This window comes from Megalops cyprinoides, chromosome 8 (assembly GCF_013368585.1).
Source record: "Megalops cyprinoides isolate fMegCyp1 chromosome 8, fMegCyp1.pri, whole genome shotgun sequence".
In the NCBI taxonomy this organism is placed as follows: Eukaryota; Metazoa; Chordata; class Actinopteri; order Elopiformes; family Megalopidae; genus Megalops; species Megalops cyprinoides.
The window spans coordinates 20,080,545-20,098,042 of NC_050590.1; the positions used below are offsets into that span (position 1 = coordinate 20,080,545).

At 36.7% G+C, this 17,498-nt stretch overlaps 1 protein-coding gene across 2 annotated transcripts; it reads left to right on the forward strand.

Annotated features, from left to right (window-relative positions):
* The first annotated feature begins 763 nt into the window (after positions 1-763).
* On the forward strand, positions 764-6,180 carry LOC118782382 (UPF0547 protein C16orf87 homolog). Of its 2 annotated transcripts, none has more exons than XM_036535710.1 (4): positions 764-968; positions 2,000-2,096; positions 4,932-5,135; positions 5,908-6,180. In XM_036535710.1, exons 1-4 carry the CDS (start codon positions 807-809, stop codon positions 6,024-6,026), a joined length of 582 nt encoding a protein of 193 aa, XP_036391603.1. In that variant the 5' UTR covers positions 764-806; the 3' UTR covers positions 6,027-6,180. The 2 variants fall into 2 exon arrangements, with proteins under 2 accessions (XP_036391603.1, XP_036391604.1); XM_036535711.1 differs by having other exon boundaries at positions 4,932-5,111.
* The last annotated feature ends 11,318 nt before the right edge of the window (positions 6,181-17,498 follow it).

Genomic DNA, 17,498 nt, shown 5'->3' on the forward strand with positions numbered 1-17,498 from the left:
ACAGATATCATAGAAATGGATGCTTTACTTGACAGGATGAGTGCCTGCTTTTCTTGGCAGGTGGGGAATGCAATGACTCAACAAGAAGCCCAGAGTTTCAGCTGCAGGCAGATCTAAGGATGGTAGCTGAGAGTTTTCTGAGCATCAGAGGGCAAATCCATACAGGACCTTGCTGGTGGACAGAATAGTGGCAGTAAATTTTGTAACTTTTGCTACAACTGTGGTCAATCTGGCCATAGGAGTAAAGCTTGTAAAAGTAATCAGTTTAATGGAGCAGAGATTGCATGATAGCATAGCATATCATCTATATTTAATATAACATATAATGCTCACTGATGTATGTTTAATGTTTGAAAGTGTTTTGTTTTAATCTGCTAATCATTGGAATTCCCGCAATCTGAATAACACTTGTATAATCCAGACTTTCTTTTTTTTTTCAAATATAAGTAAAAGTCTTGAAAGAACATCCATACATTAACTGCTCATTGCAATGAAGGGAGAAAAAACAGCAACTGTTCTAAATATTCCATATCAGTCTACATATTGTTCTGTCACCATCTGACAAGAACAGCATTTAAACGCATTAAGTGAACAAAGTGCAGAGATACAACCGTAATTAGGAACTAGTTCAACCCCCCCCCCCCCCCCGGCGAGTAAAGGTTCGCGCATGCTCACTGCTATTGGTGTGGGGAAAAAGCAAATTAAGGTCTTGGATGCCCTCAGTGCGCATGGTCAGTAATTCGGTGTGACGTTTGATCTGGGTTTGGTGTGTTTCTGAGCTCGTGAGGTCGAATCATCTGCTCTTCATGTTTCGCTGGGCATGCAGTGGGTGGAAGTTTGTGAATAATATCATTGTGTACGAAGAAATTTTATTCGTGGTGGCGTACGTGAGACAAAATATAATGTCGGCAATTAAAGCTAAGAAAGTAAAAATGGCCACAAAATTATGCCCAGAATGTGATCAACAGGTGAGAAATTATGGTTGTGTATTTAATTTTAGAATATATCTAAAATATATTTGCAATAATAATGCAAGGAGAATGTGCGAGGACTGTTTGCTGCCTAGGAAACTAATGCATCCAGACAAAAGTTAAGACGCTGTAATGGTGAAACATTAAGAGTTTGCTTTCGATAGACTAAGTGTTTGTAATGTATTATATTTTCTTACTTTTAAATGTGGTATCCTATTGTCTGTCTTTATGATAAGCATGTTATGTGTCGCATGGCAACATTGATAATAAGTGATACCGTATTATGGTGTGCTAGGCTACTGAATTGATTAATCGAATCCAGTGGACCATTGTTAGCAATCTAGCTAGCTACATTTAGCCGTTTTCACTCTTTGGTACGACGAATGACTACAGTAATTAGATTGTCTAGCTAATGTTTATGCAAGTGTCGAATCACCGTAAAATAAAGGCAGGAATCTACCTCCTCGCAGTGGAGGTTGTCTCGGGTTTTCCTCAAGTGGCGAGTCTACTTTAGCTGTCTAACCAGCGTAATATAACTTTCTATTCTGGATTTTCAAATGTCGGCAGCTGTGTAGAAATTTCTCCTGATTTTAGAGAGTTCCTGGGTTTTATCGAATAGAATAGTTTCTCAGTAGGCTGAATGTTATTAAGTTGCGCTGGTGTTCAGATCTGTAGCCAGATCAGCTGCTGCTGGGTTGCATCAAGGACTTATACCATACAATATCAAGGACAGACGACAGGAACATTAATGCACAAAGCCTTATGGTCGCAATCATCCAGTGAATTACCTATACCTACGCCTGCACTCTAAGCATGGAGTCGGAGTGAAGAAATTGTTCTGCCAATTTGTTCCTGGCAAGGTAGTTATGCGAATCAGTTACAGCCTGCTTAATCTTGTGTGATGTAGCAAGCGAGCTACGCCAGCAAACGAATGTGGGCAACTGAGGATATCCATAACGCTTGTAGTCTTTTACAGGAAAGTGAGCTAGTTGTCTTAATGTCCCCTTTCTTTCCTTTTCGTTTGTTAGATTCCTGTAGCTTGTAAATCGTGTCCCTGTGGCTATGTGTTCATTAGCCGAAAACTTCTAAATGCCAAACTAACTGAGAGAACGCCGCCAGGAATAGGTAATGAAATGACTTTTCATCATCTTAAATATCCCAAAGGATTAGTTTTAAAACAACATAAATCTAAGAGAAATGCAGGAGCATCATTGTCGTGGTTTTTTTTTTTTTTTTTCCAGTTCGGCTTTAAGAACAGCCATCCCTTTTTTTCCATATCGCTGACCGTCCTGAATTGTTTGGAAATGGCATGAGGCAAATACGTATTTAACCATATGGTAATTTGCATTATTGAGTGGGCCTGTTACATAGTACAGAGGCTACTACTTCTCATTCTAGCATAAAAATGTACAATTTTCATGTGAATATAACCAAGATACATTTATTTTATTCCTGTAGTTAGTCATTGTAAAATTCGCAAAACTCCAACACTTGATAACTCAATGCAATTTAGTGTGAATGTTGAGTAAGTGGCTGTCTGTCATTCTTGCATGAATGAATATGTGGTGCTGTGGGGGATGGGAGCTGGTTTTTAATTCCAGGCTGAAAAGCTTGTTCCCTCGGTTCTCCAGTGCCCCACTTGTGAAAAAAGTTCAGCTTCAGTCTTACTGACAGGGCCAACTGGATTCTTGAAGCCATTTCCAGGAGTTCCATTATTTTTATAAGGAGTGTTTAATCCAGCCAAACAAAAGTAGACATTTTGAAAGTATTACTGTGATAATTTACAAAAGAATTTCAACACAAACCCACAAATGGTTCATTTAACAGATGGATATCCCATTTCTAATTGATCCTATAAACTTTGCAATAAGTATCTGTTCATTATGTAGAGAAGGCTGAAGCCATCTTTAATAGTTCAGCACAGTCATATATCAACAGGCCATTTTTCTTAGGGCTGTTTCATAATGTATGTTGTCTTTGTGTTGTAGTTGTTGCCTTCGTGACATTACCTTAGTGTGAGTACACCCCCCCCCCCCCCCACACACACACACACTATATTCTGAAATTTGTTATTTGTTATGAATTTATTGTTTAATACAAAGTGGTTTATTTTAGTATTGACTGGTAAATTGGTAAATAACAAACATTTTAATTATCAAATGAACATGACAAATTTTCAGTATCTATTTGTATATTATGAACCAGTTAAGTTCCCATCTTCATGGTGACTTAAATTGCAGCCCACTTGGCAAAGCATTCATGTCAGATTACAGTTTTGTGATAAAGCATGATTTTTTTCCTATGGGAATGTACTATACGTCTGTCCTGTGATGTAAGTCTGTATTTTTAACAGGGTATTACATGTAGGCTACATGGTCGGATTTTGTGAAAAATGTTTCAATTTCAATTTCAATTCCACTGGATACTGAGGTTTATTTAGTTTAAAGGAAACCAGTTGTTTCATGCATTAGCCCACAGAGAACTGGATTGAGTATGGAATGGAATGACTGACAATAAACATGTTGTTTCCCCAAATAGGTCAGTTTTTAAAAGATTTGTTTTAAGTTGAGTATGAAAAATTCATCCATAGTTTAAAATTTTAATGAGAATTTCTTCTCTTGGCAGAAGAAGATATCCACACAGAGTCGTGCAACCTTGTGCTGATTACACAACCTTCAGCAAATACATGAGGCATGTCCATAATCTCTTCAAGGAGATCTTTGTTCCTGGCAGGGCAAACTAAACGATACTTCCAAAAACAACCACAGATCAGATGAAAAGAGACCCTATTGGCATTCCAGATGTACATGTGTTTGGGTATAGCATGGCATCATTATGTAAATGTTGACCTAAAACAATTTTATACTAGGTAATGTTATGAAATGCTTAAAATGTAATTCAGATATTCAGTAGAAAAAATGGCAAAGGAAAACAAATAAGATATATTGAAATTCCTTTGAGCCAGGCTGTAGTAACATGTTAAGCAAAGTGGAATAATTTAGAATAAAATTAAAATTGAATGCAATTACATGAATGTTTAAACAGTCTGTATGCATGATAAAAAGTAAAAAGGGAAATAATAAAAATACAGCATCCATGCACAGTTAGGGTTTATCATACTTCCTGCCTTATGCGCAGTTGAGTCTGGTATGCCTGATAGTACTGTACTATCTAACTATAATGTTTGGATCATTTTGTCATTGGTCCCAGGAGATCAGTGTTAATTTCTAAGCATTTTTATGGAAAAGAACACTCTGGGGTAGTTTAGTGAAGTTCTAAGATGGTGTTAAATGTGTGGTTTCAGGCTGACACTTAAAACACTTATGTTTAAAATTATATTGTTTCATGAGCACTCTAATTTCTAAGAACTAAACTCATGTTTGGTATGACAAGTTCTGTATAAAGACTTTTTTCCATAGAAGACTAAATATGCAAATGACAAGTTATGTTTTAAGATAGAAAACCTACATCACATTGTCTCTACAGCATAGACTAGATGGTGTTGTAAAACAAAAGTAATGATATATACAGCATGTTCTCATGATATGGAGGTATGACATGCATAATCTGAATAGTCCAGCGGTAAACTAAAGATCCTGGCATTTTGTAGGCCAACTGGGAGTTTTTCATGGCCTGATCAGACACCAGGCTTTTATAATAGTAAGGGACACAGTAATATCCAGAAATAATCTTGGAAACACTTTTAATCAAGTTTGGCTGTTCTCACACTGGGAGGGTATTTTTTGTGTTTTAAATAAGGAAACTTAATGTCTCTGAAAGAGGTTGAGATGTTTTTTTGACATTCTTTGTTATTAAATGACAAGTCTTGATATATTTTCATGCCTGTTTGTACAAGAGTTGTGTTCACTATGCATTAAAAATGGAAAAGTTTTTTTTTTTTTTGTGGACGTGAAATATTTAGTTCCTATTTGTTAATTCATGGCCATTTTATTTTCACAGACAAGTTGGATGCTAAGAGGAGGAGAACAGAAAGGATCCGCAGAGAGAAGATCAACTCTACTTCTACAAATGACATGGAGAACAGGAGGCAGTCTCGTTCAAACAGCCAGTCAGAACAGATCCGCAGAGGACGGGGCCGGCCAAAGACCACAGCTCAAAAGAAGCAAGAGGAGGAGAAAGGTAAAGCCATGCTCAGCCAAAACGGTAAAATATTTTTGAATTAGGCTATATTATGAATTGAAATACCTTATCTTATACTTAACCCTTTTAGCTTTTATCTGTTTTGTCTGTTTGTCTGTGGCAGATAAAATGCATTGTGGGATATAGGGGTCTCAAGAACACATAATAAGGAAGATGCCTTCACCCTTGAATATTATTACAGAATTTGGATAGTTTATCTGCTCAGTCATATCGACCAAGGGAGTCTTTACTACTACTATAGTAGTATATTCAACCTTAAGTTATCTGGGTATCATGACATTACGGATGACTTTCATAGGATGTGTTTACATGTGTTTCATGGAGGAACCACACTTGCTGCATCTGTGTAACAGATGCAATTATGTTGTTTCCTTAGCAGGTTGTGTTAGTTAGCTAACACATAATGTTATCAGACATTCTATTGGGATGTGAGAATCTCGTGTAAAATGACTGTGTTCTCTGAGGACTAGGTGAGGTTCAACATTTACTTGCTAATTGGTGGTGATTGTGTATTACTGAAAAAAGGCCCATTACATTGCTGTTACATGAACAGCCCTTGACTAGTTAAACAGTGTAAAGGATGTGAGGCTTGGATCCCTCCCCTGTTTTGGTAGGATCAATGATCCAAAGACAGGCATCCTCTAGCTCAAATAGTGAATTAATGATGCCCCTGGCAGTGATGAACTATTGAATATGTTGCCACAGGCCAGCAACAAGCAGGGCATATGTAACACATACTCTTAACATTCTTAAGTATATATTTTTTTTTCCACAGAAAAACAAGAGAAAGAAATTGATATTTATGCCAACCTCTCAGACGAAAAGGCCTTTGTGTTTTCGGTGGCTTTGGCTGAGATCAACCGAAAGATCCTGGGGCAGAGACTGATCTTGTGACCAGGAACAGTGGGGTAAAACTCATTGTTACTACTGCAGAGACACATATCGGCAGTAAATCTAAGCGGGGCTGGACCCAGATGTGCTTGTGATGGGCTGCAGGACTCATCAGGAGGACGGGCCCAGGCAATGGACATGGCTAGGGAACCGTGGCTGTGCGACTCTTTCTCTCTCTGCCTCTAACTATGGCTGAATGATCTTTAAAAATTATCCCTTATGAATGAAATCAAAATGTGTAGGGAATGTGAAAATTCATGTATTTTCCTATGGTATATGTTGTAAATTTATCTTCATACCAAACAAGCATCTGAGCTGTCTCAAATGTAATAAAAACTATTTTTGAATGTGGTTATTTCTGTAGCAGGGATGGGATATCATTTGTCAGAGTTAGGTTTGGTACTACAAACATCAAAGGCTTGCTCATCTACTATATTGTATATTCAAGTCTAGATGTAAGTGAGCCATGATGCTGGAGCAGCGCTTTTGGATCATGTGTAGGGTTTCGAGGGGAATATGCTTTGGGCATTCATAATTATTATGACTGTACTTTCTTAATTTAATTTCATATTGTATTCTGTTCAAACAATTGGATAAAGTGTACATTTTTTGTGAAGTATTTACTCTTTACTGAAATAAACTGAACATCAGTTGTAAAAAGCAGTATTCCATAGAGAATCTAATTATAAATGCTTGAGGTGTTGATTATCTTTTCTGCTTTTAAATCAGTGGATCAGAGGAAGAGGTGTATTCTCACAGGAAGGTAAAAGATGGGTTCATGTTATAATTTTCTCACATTATAATTTGACAGAAATTATAAGAGCCTTGATATCAATCCAGTAAAAATGGAAGCAATAATTATAGAATCTGACTGAGAAGTTTTATGTGTTTGTTAAACTGCAGAAACAATTTAAATATTTAAGATTTAGACATTCTCACATAATCAGACCTTTACAGGAAGAATGTGGAATATTTTCAGTTTGAATTTGGATTGTGATATAGGACACATTGGACCATATATGAAACTGGTATTATGGTAGCATAGGGAGAAAAATATTGAGAAGTTAAAATACAGTTGCATTTCTGTAACATGAGTTGAAACTGTTCACTCATTAGTAGCTTTGAGGAGACCTGACACTCAAGACCAGATTCAATACAAGTGCAATGTGTTATGAGCGAAGAAATTTAAGCAGATGCTCTTTACCTGTCAATTATGTAACATAATGAGTTCAGTTGTAGAGAGCCAAGGTATTGTGGTTAGGATGAATCTGGGCCTGCCTTTGCATAAAAGGCAGCAGTCTCCTGCCTATGGCAGAAAGCCTGGTACATTTACTGGTATTTCACCAGACTGCTGGTCTTAATATTCTCTGTTAATGTAGAAGTTGCTGTAATGTGGTCTTACATGCTTTTCACATGTTAACTACATTACAACTCTGGTTATTTCTGACACACACATTCAGTCTAGCCCACTCATCTAGGTATTCATTAACCTGTTTGGCAGGCCTTGTCACACCTGTCTGTGACCTGCTTTTCTCCACAGCGATAGCTCCTCCACACCCCATAAGTGTAGCACCTTCTGCTAATAGCTCATCCACCTGGAACTTCTCTCAGTTTCCATGGAGTACTACTGACAACACAGTTTACTAGATTAATCCATGTGGACCAAAAGCATACTGAGGATTTCTAAAACCACTGATACTGCACACACTTTAGGGGTATATCTTCTTTTCACTCCAGCCAGGACATGTGACATAAATGCTGCTATTGATTTACAGTTTACAAGCAAGAAGAGCCATGAAGTGGTTTGAGAAAAAAAAGTAAGTGTATATGTCTAAAGATCCATAACATAGAGCATGTCACCTCATTTGCAAGTGTAAATAGATGTACAAATATGTACATTTTTATTGTATGTGGTATGAGTATTGTATGAATACTGTATGAGTATCTTATGAATATTTGAATTAATCACATAGTTATCTAGGCTTTTTTGTTTAAAAAGATGTTTTAAAGTATTTCCCATCTATGTACACGTCCCGCTTGCATCATTGCAACTGTGTGGAAATAACATTACTTAACATCACTGCTAACAATCAGGTGTACATTGGAGTTTCCAGGAATAGAATGTGTTGTAAAAGTGGGGCCACCAGTTCTGGTTCCCTGTGTCTTGTCAGGTGCCTACTGGTTGCTTGGATGATATCGGTGAAGCCACAACTATCCTCCAAGGGGAATTGCTTAGTGTAATATACCGAGCAACTTGTAGTGTGAAAAGTAGTCTTGAAAAATTGTTTGAAATAACGTGAAAAATCATTAGATTTTTCCTATGGATTAATTCTACGGATTATGTAGTTTGGGTTTAATTGTGTCTTGAAGGCCGCAGTAAAAGCTATTTTTAAATAGCTCTATATTGTCAGGGCAGTGAGCATATTCAGTTGAGGTGCTGAGGCTGAATAGACAAATATTGTCCACCAACTTGTGGTTGAGAGAATGGCTGAACGAATTTTTCTCCCTGCATGATTACATTTCTTCTTGTCTGGAAAATTGAGTGGTGTGTTTTTTGGGTTTATACAAGAATATATGAGTTTGAATAATGCTAGGCTTTCTGGCCAAATTCCTGAAGAGAGCAAGTTGTTGGAATAGATGTAACAATCCCCCATTACTTTTAGATTGGAGTGGACTGGAGTTTCCCTTTTAGTCTCTCAGGCCTTGACCAAATAGTGAAATACATCTCAGAATCTGACTGATGATAGACCACAGTTAATGTTAAATTAAAGACATTTCCTTTTTATATGTGCTTTTGAAACCATATTTGGAATTCATAAAACCCTTTCAAAATTATAGTCCTCACTGTGTTACTGCAACTGAATACAACAGCATGTATAGTTTTTATCTGAGTAGCAGGTCACATTTGGTCATTTATCTGTATATGTAATTATCTTTATTCAGAGATATTGTATCCCTTGTGATTAACAGACTTTAAATCCCTTTAAATCTATAAATCCCCCATTCAGCCAAGTATTCTTAGACACTTTTGCTGCACTCTGGCTGTTTCCATTTGTTCTTTTCCTGTTGCTTAGCAACAGAGATTGGTTCATTCAGTCGTTTCTGTATACAGATATTGCTGTGTCTGTTGTCAAGTAATTGGGGGCACTGCTCAGACATACTGTGGGGATATTGGTCCAATTTTATGTGATCTTCCCCACAAAAACATCTAAATGCAGATGTAAATGTTGTATTTTCCGAAGTCCAATTTATCACTTCAATATACATCGTCAAAAGCATTACCTTTTTAAGCCATTTATTTGCACTGTAAATTGGATGATTCTGCATGTATTAGGTAATTTTGCATCCCTATGCCATATTTTATTTAAAATGTGTACTAGACTACATTATACTATATTAAGTGTTGTTTCATTTCAATGAAAAGGGACAATCCTGTAAGGTGACCTGAAGTGACCCTGTTATTGCATTGCTTACAAACTCAGTGTTTATGATGTGTGTATCTGTTTAAAATATGATGAAACACAATCCTGTTCATAAGCATTATCAACACTATCCTACCAGTGAAAAGAAATTTCCATTCTTATGATTATTCCAAATGTGGTAATACTAGATAAAATTCTAATGTAGGCCAAGGATATAAATACTTTTAATCCTTATCCTAAACTGCATACTGACATGTAGCATGCTTTATAGATTGCAAAAGTCTTACATAAGATAAATTTCCATCGTAACAGTTCTGACATTTGGAAACTACTGTTTGAATAAATTAATCTTTTGTAGATTCAAATATTCATTTATCAGGGTTGAACACTATCTTCTTTGTTCAACTAGTAGGACAGAATGTTGGTCACCAAGAATGCAATGACTTTATTACATATTAGTTGACCATGGCGCTTCCTAAGATTGAGAGGTGAAGTTCTAGGTTTTTATACATTGATGCTGCTATGTTCATAAAATCACAACATATTGTGAAGACACATCTTTTTTTTCTATTTTTTTACTTGTTTTGGTCAGATGACTCACATTTAGGAGGGAAGCACTGGGAATAGTGTTCATTTGTTCTGTATGTACTGCTTAGGCCTTATTTTCTTGTGATCTTTGTCTGCACCAATAGAGGGCAATCATGTGATGCAATGCTCAGCAGTACTGTTGCGTGAAGGTCTTACAAACCTCACCTCTTCCTTAAAGATGTATTGTGTAAATATATAAATATATATATATCATGAATTTGAAATAACTTGTACAACATCTGCCCATATATTAACCCATCCTTTCCATCACTTAAAATATTTTAGCCTCTCTCAGCAACTGGCAGTCCTGTAATGTTTTCCATGCAGGAAACAGGGTCATGTCCCTTTAAAAATAGTCAAAATTCAATCAGAATGTTTGACCTTTTTATTTTAAATTCACTTTGAAGATGTTATGTAGCAAGGTAAGAATGACTTTGCCTTCAGTCTAGGGTTATCAGGCTCCAGGAAACATGCCAAGCTATTCCAAAGCTGTTTGAGTCCACACCTGATGCATGGCTTGGAAAGACAGGCAGTGACATATGGGTGGTGATGTATGGGCTGTTGGAACAATTTAAAGTATGGGAACATTAATTTCTTTTCCTTTATCCTTTTTTATTTCTCACTTGATCCCAGCTTACTAGTTAATACCTTTTTTGTCATACTGTTGCAGCCAGTTCTTTGCTGAAGTATCACCTGCTGTCTCACTTTGCTGCAAGTCATTGGGGGTAAAAGGTGTCTCTCTTAATATGTGCACTGTCTTGCTTTCCTGGTTTAATTTACTGGAAGTAATGCCTGCCCTCTCAACTTGAGGCAGGTCATTGTGGGCATTATATGCTCCCCCTCCTTACAGCAAGCTGGTGATGTAGGGTGACACCTGTGCCCTTCGTATTGTGGATTTGGTGTTGGCCATTTTCTAGCCTCAGGGAGAAAGAGATTCTTGGCTGGTGCCAGCCTTAGCTGAGGGTGCCAGCATGTCACACCAAGGTCAGTGCGGTTGTGTTTTGGAAAGAAGAGGTTTCCCATGAGTGCATGAAACTGTGGTGTCAGTATCCAGACAAGGCGGGGCTATGTGCTCCTGCATATTGCTGTTGTGTATGTGTTTGTCTCCACGAGAAACAGGACATTAGATGTCTTTTTTGGTTGTCTCACTGGTGATAAAAACTTTTCTCCTCTACTGTAGCCCCAGACAGATTCATTTACAATCAGACCCCAGAGATTCAGGCTATTTATTATTGTATCTATTATTTCTTTGGTTATGGCCTTTATACAGAGTGACTTACAGTGTCATGAAAAGATACATTAAAATCACAGAAGCAACAAGCACAGCAGTATGATAAGCCTTAGCCAGTACAGGGGATTAAGTGGTGGAATCATTTCAGTTGTGCTGATCCCTCTGTGTTAGAATAACGTGACATAAAGCTACTTTTCACAGTTTGTGTAGTATTAGACAATGCTGTTTATTTTCTTTAAATGCTAAGCATGTTTATTTGCACAGCTATGCATCCCTTGACAGATTTAAGATGAGATTGAGGAATGATTGAAATATATACTTAATTAGCATGTACTTAATTATAAATACATTCATAATTCTGTTTGGTTAACCATACAGGGAGTAATATATAGAGAAATCACTGCTTCCAAATACAATCCTTGGTGTATGATCTTTGTCATTTACATCTAAGTGATTGAGGAGTCTGTTTGATGAATACATTGATGAATACCAGTTTTGGAGGGGAGGGTAAGGGTGATTATTCCTTTTGCAGAGTCATAGGTGGAATGGATATCTACAATTTACTAACTATGTGACACAAAAAAAGTGTTCATGTGGGCAGCTTGTGTCCTTCTCAAATGAACCTATCCTGCACCAGTCTTGTTGAGGTCTGCTCCAGCAACATGATTGATTGTGTTAGCATTGTTAAAGATTAAAGATTAGTATAGCTATGGACATGAGCATTACAATGTGCTATGTAAGTGCATTTGGTGAATGATTAAGTAATCAATGATGATATTTATTGGGAAAGTGCAATAAACACATTTTGCATTTGTAGTGCATATAATCAAAAGGGTACAAAAATCTAACTATGAACAGGCCACTAATCCCAGTGTGGCTTATGATTATAATGTGGAGTGAATGCATCACACATTTAGTCTTCTCTTGTAGAAGTACAGACTCTCTGACTTTTCTACAAATCCTGGCAAGTTGTGAATTCATACCTTTCATGCCTCTTTTTATTTTCTGGGTTTAATCATAAGTGATCTGTTTAAGAGACCTCTAAGACAGCTATTGTTGACCATCTTTACAGTAGTGGCTACATTTATTGTTTTTACTTTAGTGACCACAGATTTACACAGTAATTTAGATATGCTATTAAATTGAACTGATGCCCTCAGATGTCATATGTCTTACAATTTGTCTTTAAATTCTATGATGAAGATATTACTGAATCCAGTAGGAGACAATACCTTTAATTTCCACAAATTTTAGTTTAATAATAAAGTATTTGTGTCTTGCATTTTCAAAAACTTTTTAAAAACTTTTAACTGCACAATAAGAAACTCAAGTTTGAGTCAAAGCACTTGATTAATTCTTCTATAAATTGTTAAATTGTGTTAAGTGTGATTTCCTGCAGTACAAGCTATGTTGACTATCCCTTATGCTGCAGGATTTCCTTATAGGAATAACTCATAACTGACAGTAGATTCCAATATTTTGGACCCTTTCTTCTGTATAGTATTGCAGTATTAAGACTTTACTGCTGAACTGAGAAAACCTGCCAACTGTCAATCTTGTGTCTTAACTAAATTGAAAGCACCTGTGTGCATAAACGCATTTTATGGGTGCATTTTACACAGTAATTTAGTAGCATCCACTGTATTGTGCTAAGTATCATGCCTTAAAGGGCCAGAGTGTATACATGAACACCTGTATTGCATTCCAGTGTCCTGCTTTTACCACACTGTCAACAGAATGGGTAGATGAGATGTGCAGAATACTGAAATCAAAATCAAAAGCTTCTCTTTCTAACTTTAGAGATTCCAGTCCTAAAGGAGCACAACATTGTCCTTATAATCAGCATTATCATCATCATCATTGTCATCCTCATCGTCATTGTCATCATAACTATCACATTATTATCAGCATTATGGTCATCATGATCATCATTGCTCACATCTTAAGGCTATTCCAACATGTGGAGTCATCTGTATGCCATTCCTATTCCCAGGCATATGTGCACTCCCAAGGGCCCTTATACAACTCTAAACATATACCCAGACTGTTAAACTAGCTGTTCTGACTCTACTGGGTCATGTGTCAATGGATATGGATGGTGCTAAGCTAGCTCTACCAGTAAGCCTGTACCTTGTCTAAGCACTTCTAATATTGTGATTCCCTGTATGGCTTTTGCTTGTGTTGTACTCTGCCTCAATTGTAAGCTGCTTTGGATAAAAGTGTCAGCCAAATGAATAAATGTAAATGTAAATGAATGACTCTTTTCACTCATATTCCTACCAAACCCACTCACTGCACTCTTCCACTGTTGACATATGTCAAAGCCACAGACCTCCACACTCATTTCTCCAGTAAAACCAATACAGCTCATGACATCATTCCCCACACTAAATACAATATCAGGCTCCATGGTGAAGATGACGCCAGCTCCCAAACCAAAGACAACGGTTCAATTATTCCCATCTTTGAAGCTTCTATTTCCTGTCCCTCTGACCAGGTATGTCCCATGTGGTTACTGATGTGGCATGTATAATTCCTCTGCGATGCCTACCAGCATCATGGGTATTTCCATTCATTCTCAGAAAGGTTGCTTCTCGTCAGTCCGCATTATAACATGCTAACATTATAAGACTCAAATTTTTGGGAAAATGTCTGTATCCAAGGTGACTTGCAGAGCATTAGAAGCTATGAGTGCAAAACACAAATATCAAATTGGCAAGTGCAGAACAACAAACAGCATTACACACAACTGCCGAAATATTCTGAGGCACAGTGCAAGGTATAACTGGGAACATGATGCCAAAGGGTGAAGGAGTGTTGGTGACGGTGTTTTCCCCATGCTCAGCAGATCAAATCATTCTCAGCCTCTCTGACACTTCTACAGAGTGAACGGGGAGGGGTGGCATTCCCCTCCCAGCAGGGTGCAGCACTCTGTGATGGAGCCAAGCGGGAGTGATTATACTGACGATAAAGCTGCCGTCAACACAGGGGAGCCCCCCAGCCTCAGGAAAGGCCAGAAACAATGGTAAATCTTGAACTATTAATAAATGGGACTCTCATATTTCCCGTGTACTTAGTATAATCTGAAACAGCTGTTATCTTACTGCAGGAAGCGGCCAGGCCATGTGGGCCACGGTGGCAGCGTGGCTGCCATGATATCAGAATGGGATGGTATGAATACCCAATTAAGAGCCTGATAAGATAGCCCTGTCTATGTCAGTGTCATCCAGTCCTTTCCAGAATGCTTCTTTACTCTCAGGGCCTAGCTTCACTCTTTCTTTTCAGTATGTCCACATCCTCAGGAATGTTAGACCTGAAGTCCTAATACAAGGGAGTAAGAGATGGGGACCTCCTCCCTCTATAGGTCTCTGCTGCTTAGCACTGGGGGATTCAGTGTTTCAGACTACATCAGAAAGTTTGCGGTAAGAAAGCATGTGTTTTCTGTCCTGAAATTAATGTGTTTCTTTAATGTGTGTCATCTTGTTGCCATAAGTAACATCAGCCTATTTCCTGGTAGGGTATAAAATGGAAGCTGAATTCAAACACTGGACTAAGAATGCAAGCATGTAAACAGGGAAATGTAAAAGATTATTGTTATCTTCTAATTTATGTTCTAAAGGTCATAAATGAGTACATTTCTGTTTTCAGTTCAGTTTTTTATATAAGGGAACACAAAGTCTGGTGAATTTTCCATCTTATAAATACAGAGATTTTGATGACAACATTTATCTTTGATGACATAATTTTTCAGTACAGAGATGAATACAGACATGAGATGATAAATAGAGAGATGAATTCAGCACTGTTCTACACATCACATGTATCACACATCCCATTATTATTAAGTCCATAAATCACTTAATATGGAGAGCACACATTCTTTCTGTTTCACAATGTACACATTGCAATATTTTTATCATATAATTTTTCCTTTAACAGTATACTCTTCTGTTATTACTGTAAATGAAGAAGATTGAGACTGAACACAGTGCTAGTGACTATTTATGTCTATGGTACAGATATATGCGTACATTAATATGTCTATTATACAAATTTTATACTGAATAATTTATTTACAATTAAAGAGGTAAATTATGGTCAAGCACAAACAACTAAAAACCCATTCAAATATGATTTCATTTTTTATGCATACAGAGAGAGAGAGAGAGAGAGAATTCATTCATTTCATTATTGCAATAAGTGATAAGTGTAGTACATCAAATGCTGCTTGAAGGTCTGATTTGGAAAATAATTAACAACCTGGAAGGAATGTGCCCTTTAACGATTATGAGAAGCACCTTACTCAAGTGGAACATTCAGATGATGAGAATGTAACATTAAAATGTCACAGTGCATTGACAGACAGGTCCTGCTCTCTTTCTGAAGTAGTTTTCATCTACAAAAGATACTAAAAACTAAATAACCACATAAGGCTCATATAGTGTTATGTTATGAATGCATCATATCTATTACTCATGTTTAAGAGAAAAGTGTGTTTCAGATACATTGAACAGAGGCCTGAATCACAGTTGGGCCTCTCCCTGATGTGAGTTTTTTAAAAAACTGCAGTGTTTATGGTAAATCAGAACACCTCACTGTCCCTTATCATTATCTCTGACAAGACAATTAAAAGCACACCACAGACTTCTGCTTCTACCATTATGGCTGTTGTTTATTTTATTGATGATACTACTGCAGTTCCGTTCACCAAATGCTCTTTCAGGGTTGTTCTTAGCCTGAAACCATTTATTTTAATTGATAGATTTTCCTTGGCAAACTTTGGTCAATCATAAATCCATCAGAACTACAAAAGCATTACATCCAGTGCTTTCAGCCTGTGAGTGACATTTCACATTAATGCCAAGGTTCAGGAGGAGTTTGTTTTTAAATGCAATAAACATGATCCATCTGTCCCCCTTTTCAAAAAGGTCAAACTAAACTGATTTCTAACAATAAATCAATTACATTAATGAAAGGCAAATTAAAGTCATTGCACACCATTCAAAATACATATAATTATATATTTTAATTAGCATTCATTCTGTTTTTATTTAGTTGTTAAGAAATATCTGAAACCTGCTCACTTGACATTTGTCTCCAAAAACATACCTTCAGTTGTCGAAAAAAAAAAAAACACAGAAAATGCACAAATTATTTTCTTTGATACTACTTTATAGCAATTCAGCAGATTACAGATAATTTAAAGTTTTAAGTTGTGAGATGGATGGGATGATTTTGAAATGTAGGAAATTATTTCCCCCAGATTTCTCTCTTCTTATGATTCCAATCAGTGTTCCATGGAGGTCTGGAGTAAAATATTACCATATCTCAATATATACAACACAATATATCTGAATGATTACAATTAGTGCTATGGTTTATTATTGAGTTCATGAATGAAAAAACACTACATTTCTGAATCCATACAGTGTACACAATTGTTGAATAGAGGGACTTTTCTTTGGTTTCTGCGTTACTGCTGTAAATGTTACAAAAACTGAAGTCAAATTTGCAATGTATTTTTTGAAATTTTTATCATGCTAAGAATTGCTTCTTTAGCTTTACAGAGAAAAGTCTGATCTAACAAAAGTACGGATAAGTTGTCATTTGTGCCAAAAATAAGGATGAAAAGATACAAAGGAATATCTGTTCTGATATTTGTTCTTTTCTAATTCCTATAGTCTGTCAGAGAGAAATGCAGTTTAGATTGAGTTGCATTACCATACAGATAAATCTGCATTTCTCTCTTTTTCTGCTTTTTATTTCATCTTGTTTGTTTGTCAATAGCAAAGATATTGACACCTATTCAAAATAATTTAAAATAATTTAATTACTTTTTTTTTTTACCTTGGGAGGAAAGATAGACAAACGCATTTGCTGTGAACATACAGTATGAATAGGAAGGCTAGGTCAGGTCAAGCACAGCAGTGAATCATAACCCTATGTGAATGTACCTCAGATATTGGTGTCATAGGTATCCTCATTTCTGATTAACTTTTTCCATCAAACATTCCCTATAATAAATAGCCTTTTAAAGTCGTCCATGAAAAGCATATTGAAAGCTCCTGAAAGGGAATCAGGTCAATCGCGTTATGTTGGACTTATGCAACAATGAACTACACAGAACAACATGTTTTCATCTGACAATCTGTGGATTTTGTATGATTTTTTTAATAATACTTGTGCACCATTGGTTTTCTGGATCCGTGTACAAGCCACACATTTGCAGCAAGG

Bases quoted from the DNA above. Each gene is read 5' to 3' on its own strand.
- LOC118782382 (XM_036535710.1), top strand. From the start codon at position 807: ATGTTTCGCTGGGCATGCAGTGGGTGGAAGTTTGTGAATAATATCATT. The intron at 2,097-4,931 runs GTAATGAAATGA...TTATTTTCACAG, and splicing joins GAGAACGCCGCCAGGAATAG to ACAAGTTGGATGCTAAGAGG. The intron at 5,136-5,907 runs GTAAAATATTTT...TTTTTTCCACAG, and splicing joins AGCCATGCTCAGCCAAAACG to AAAAACAAGAGAAAGAAATT.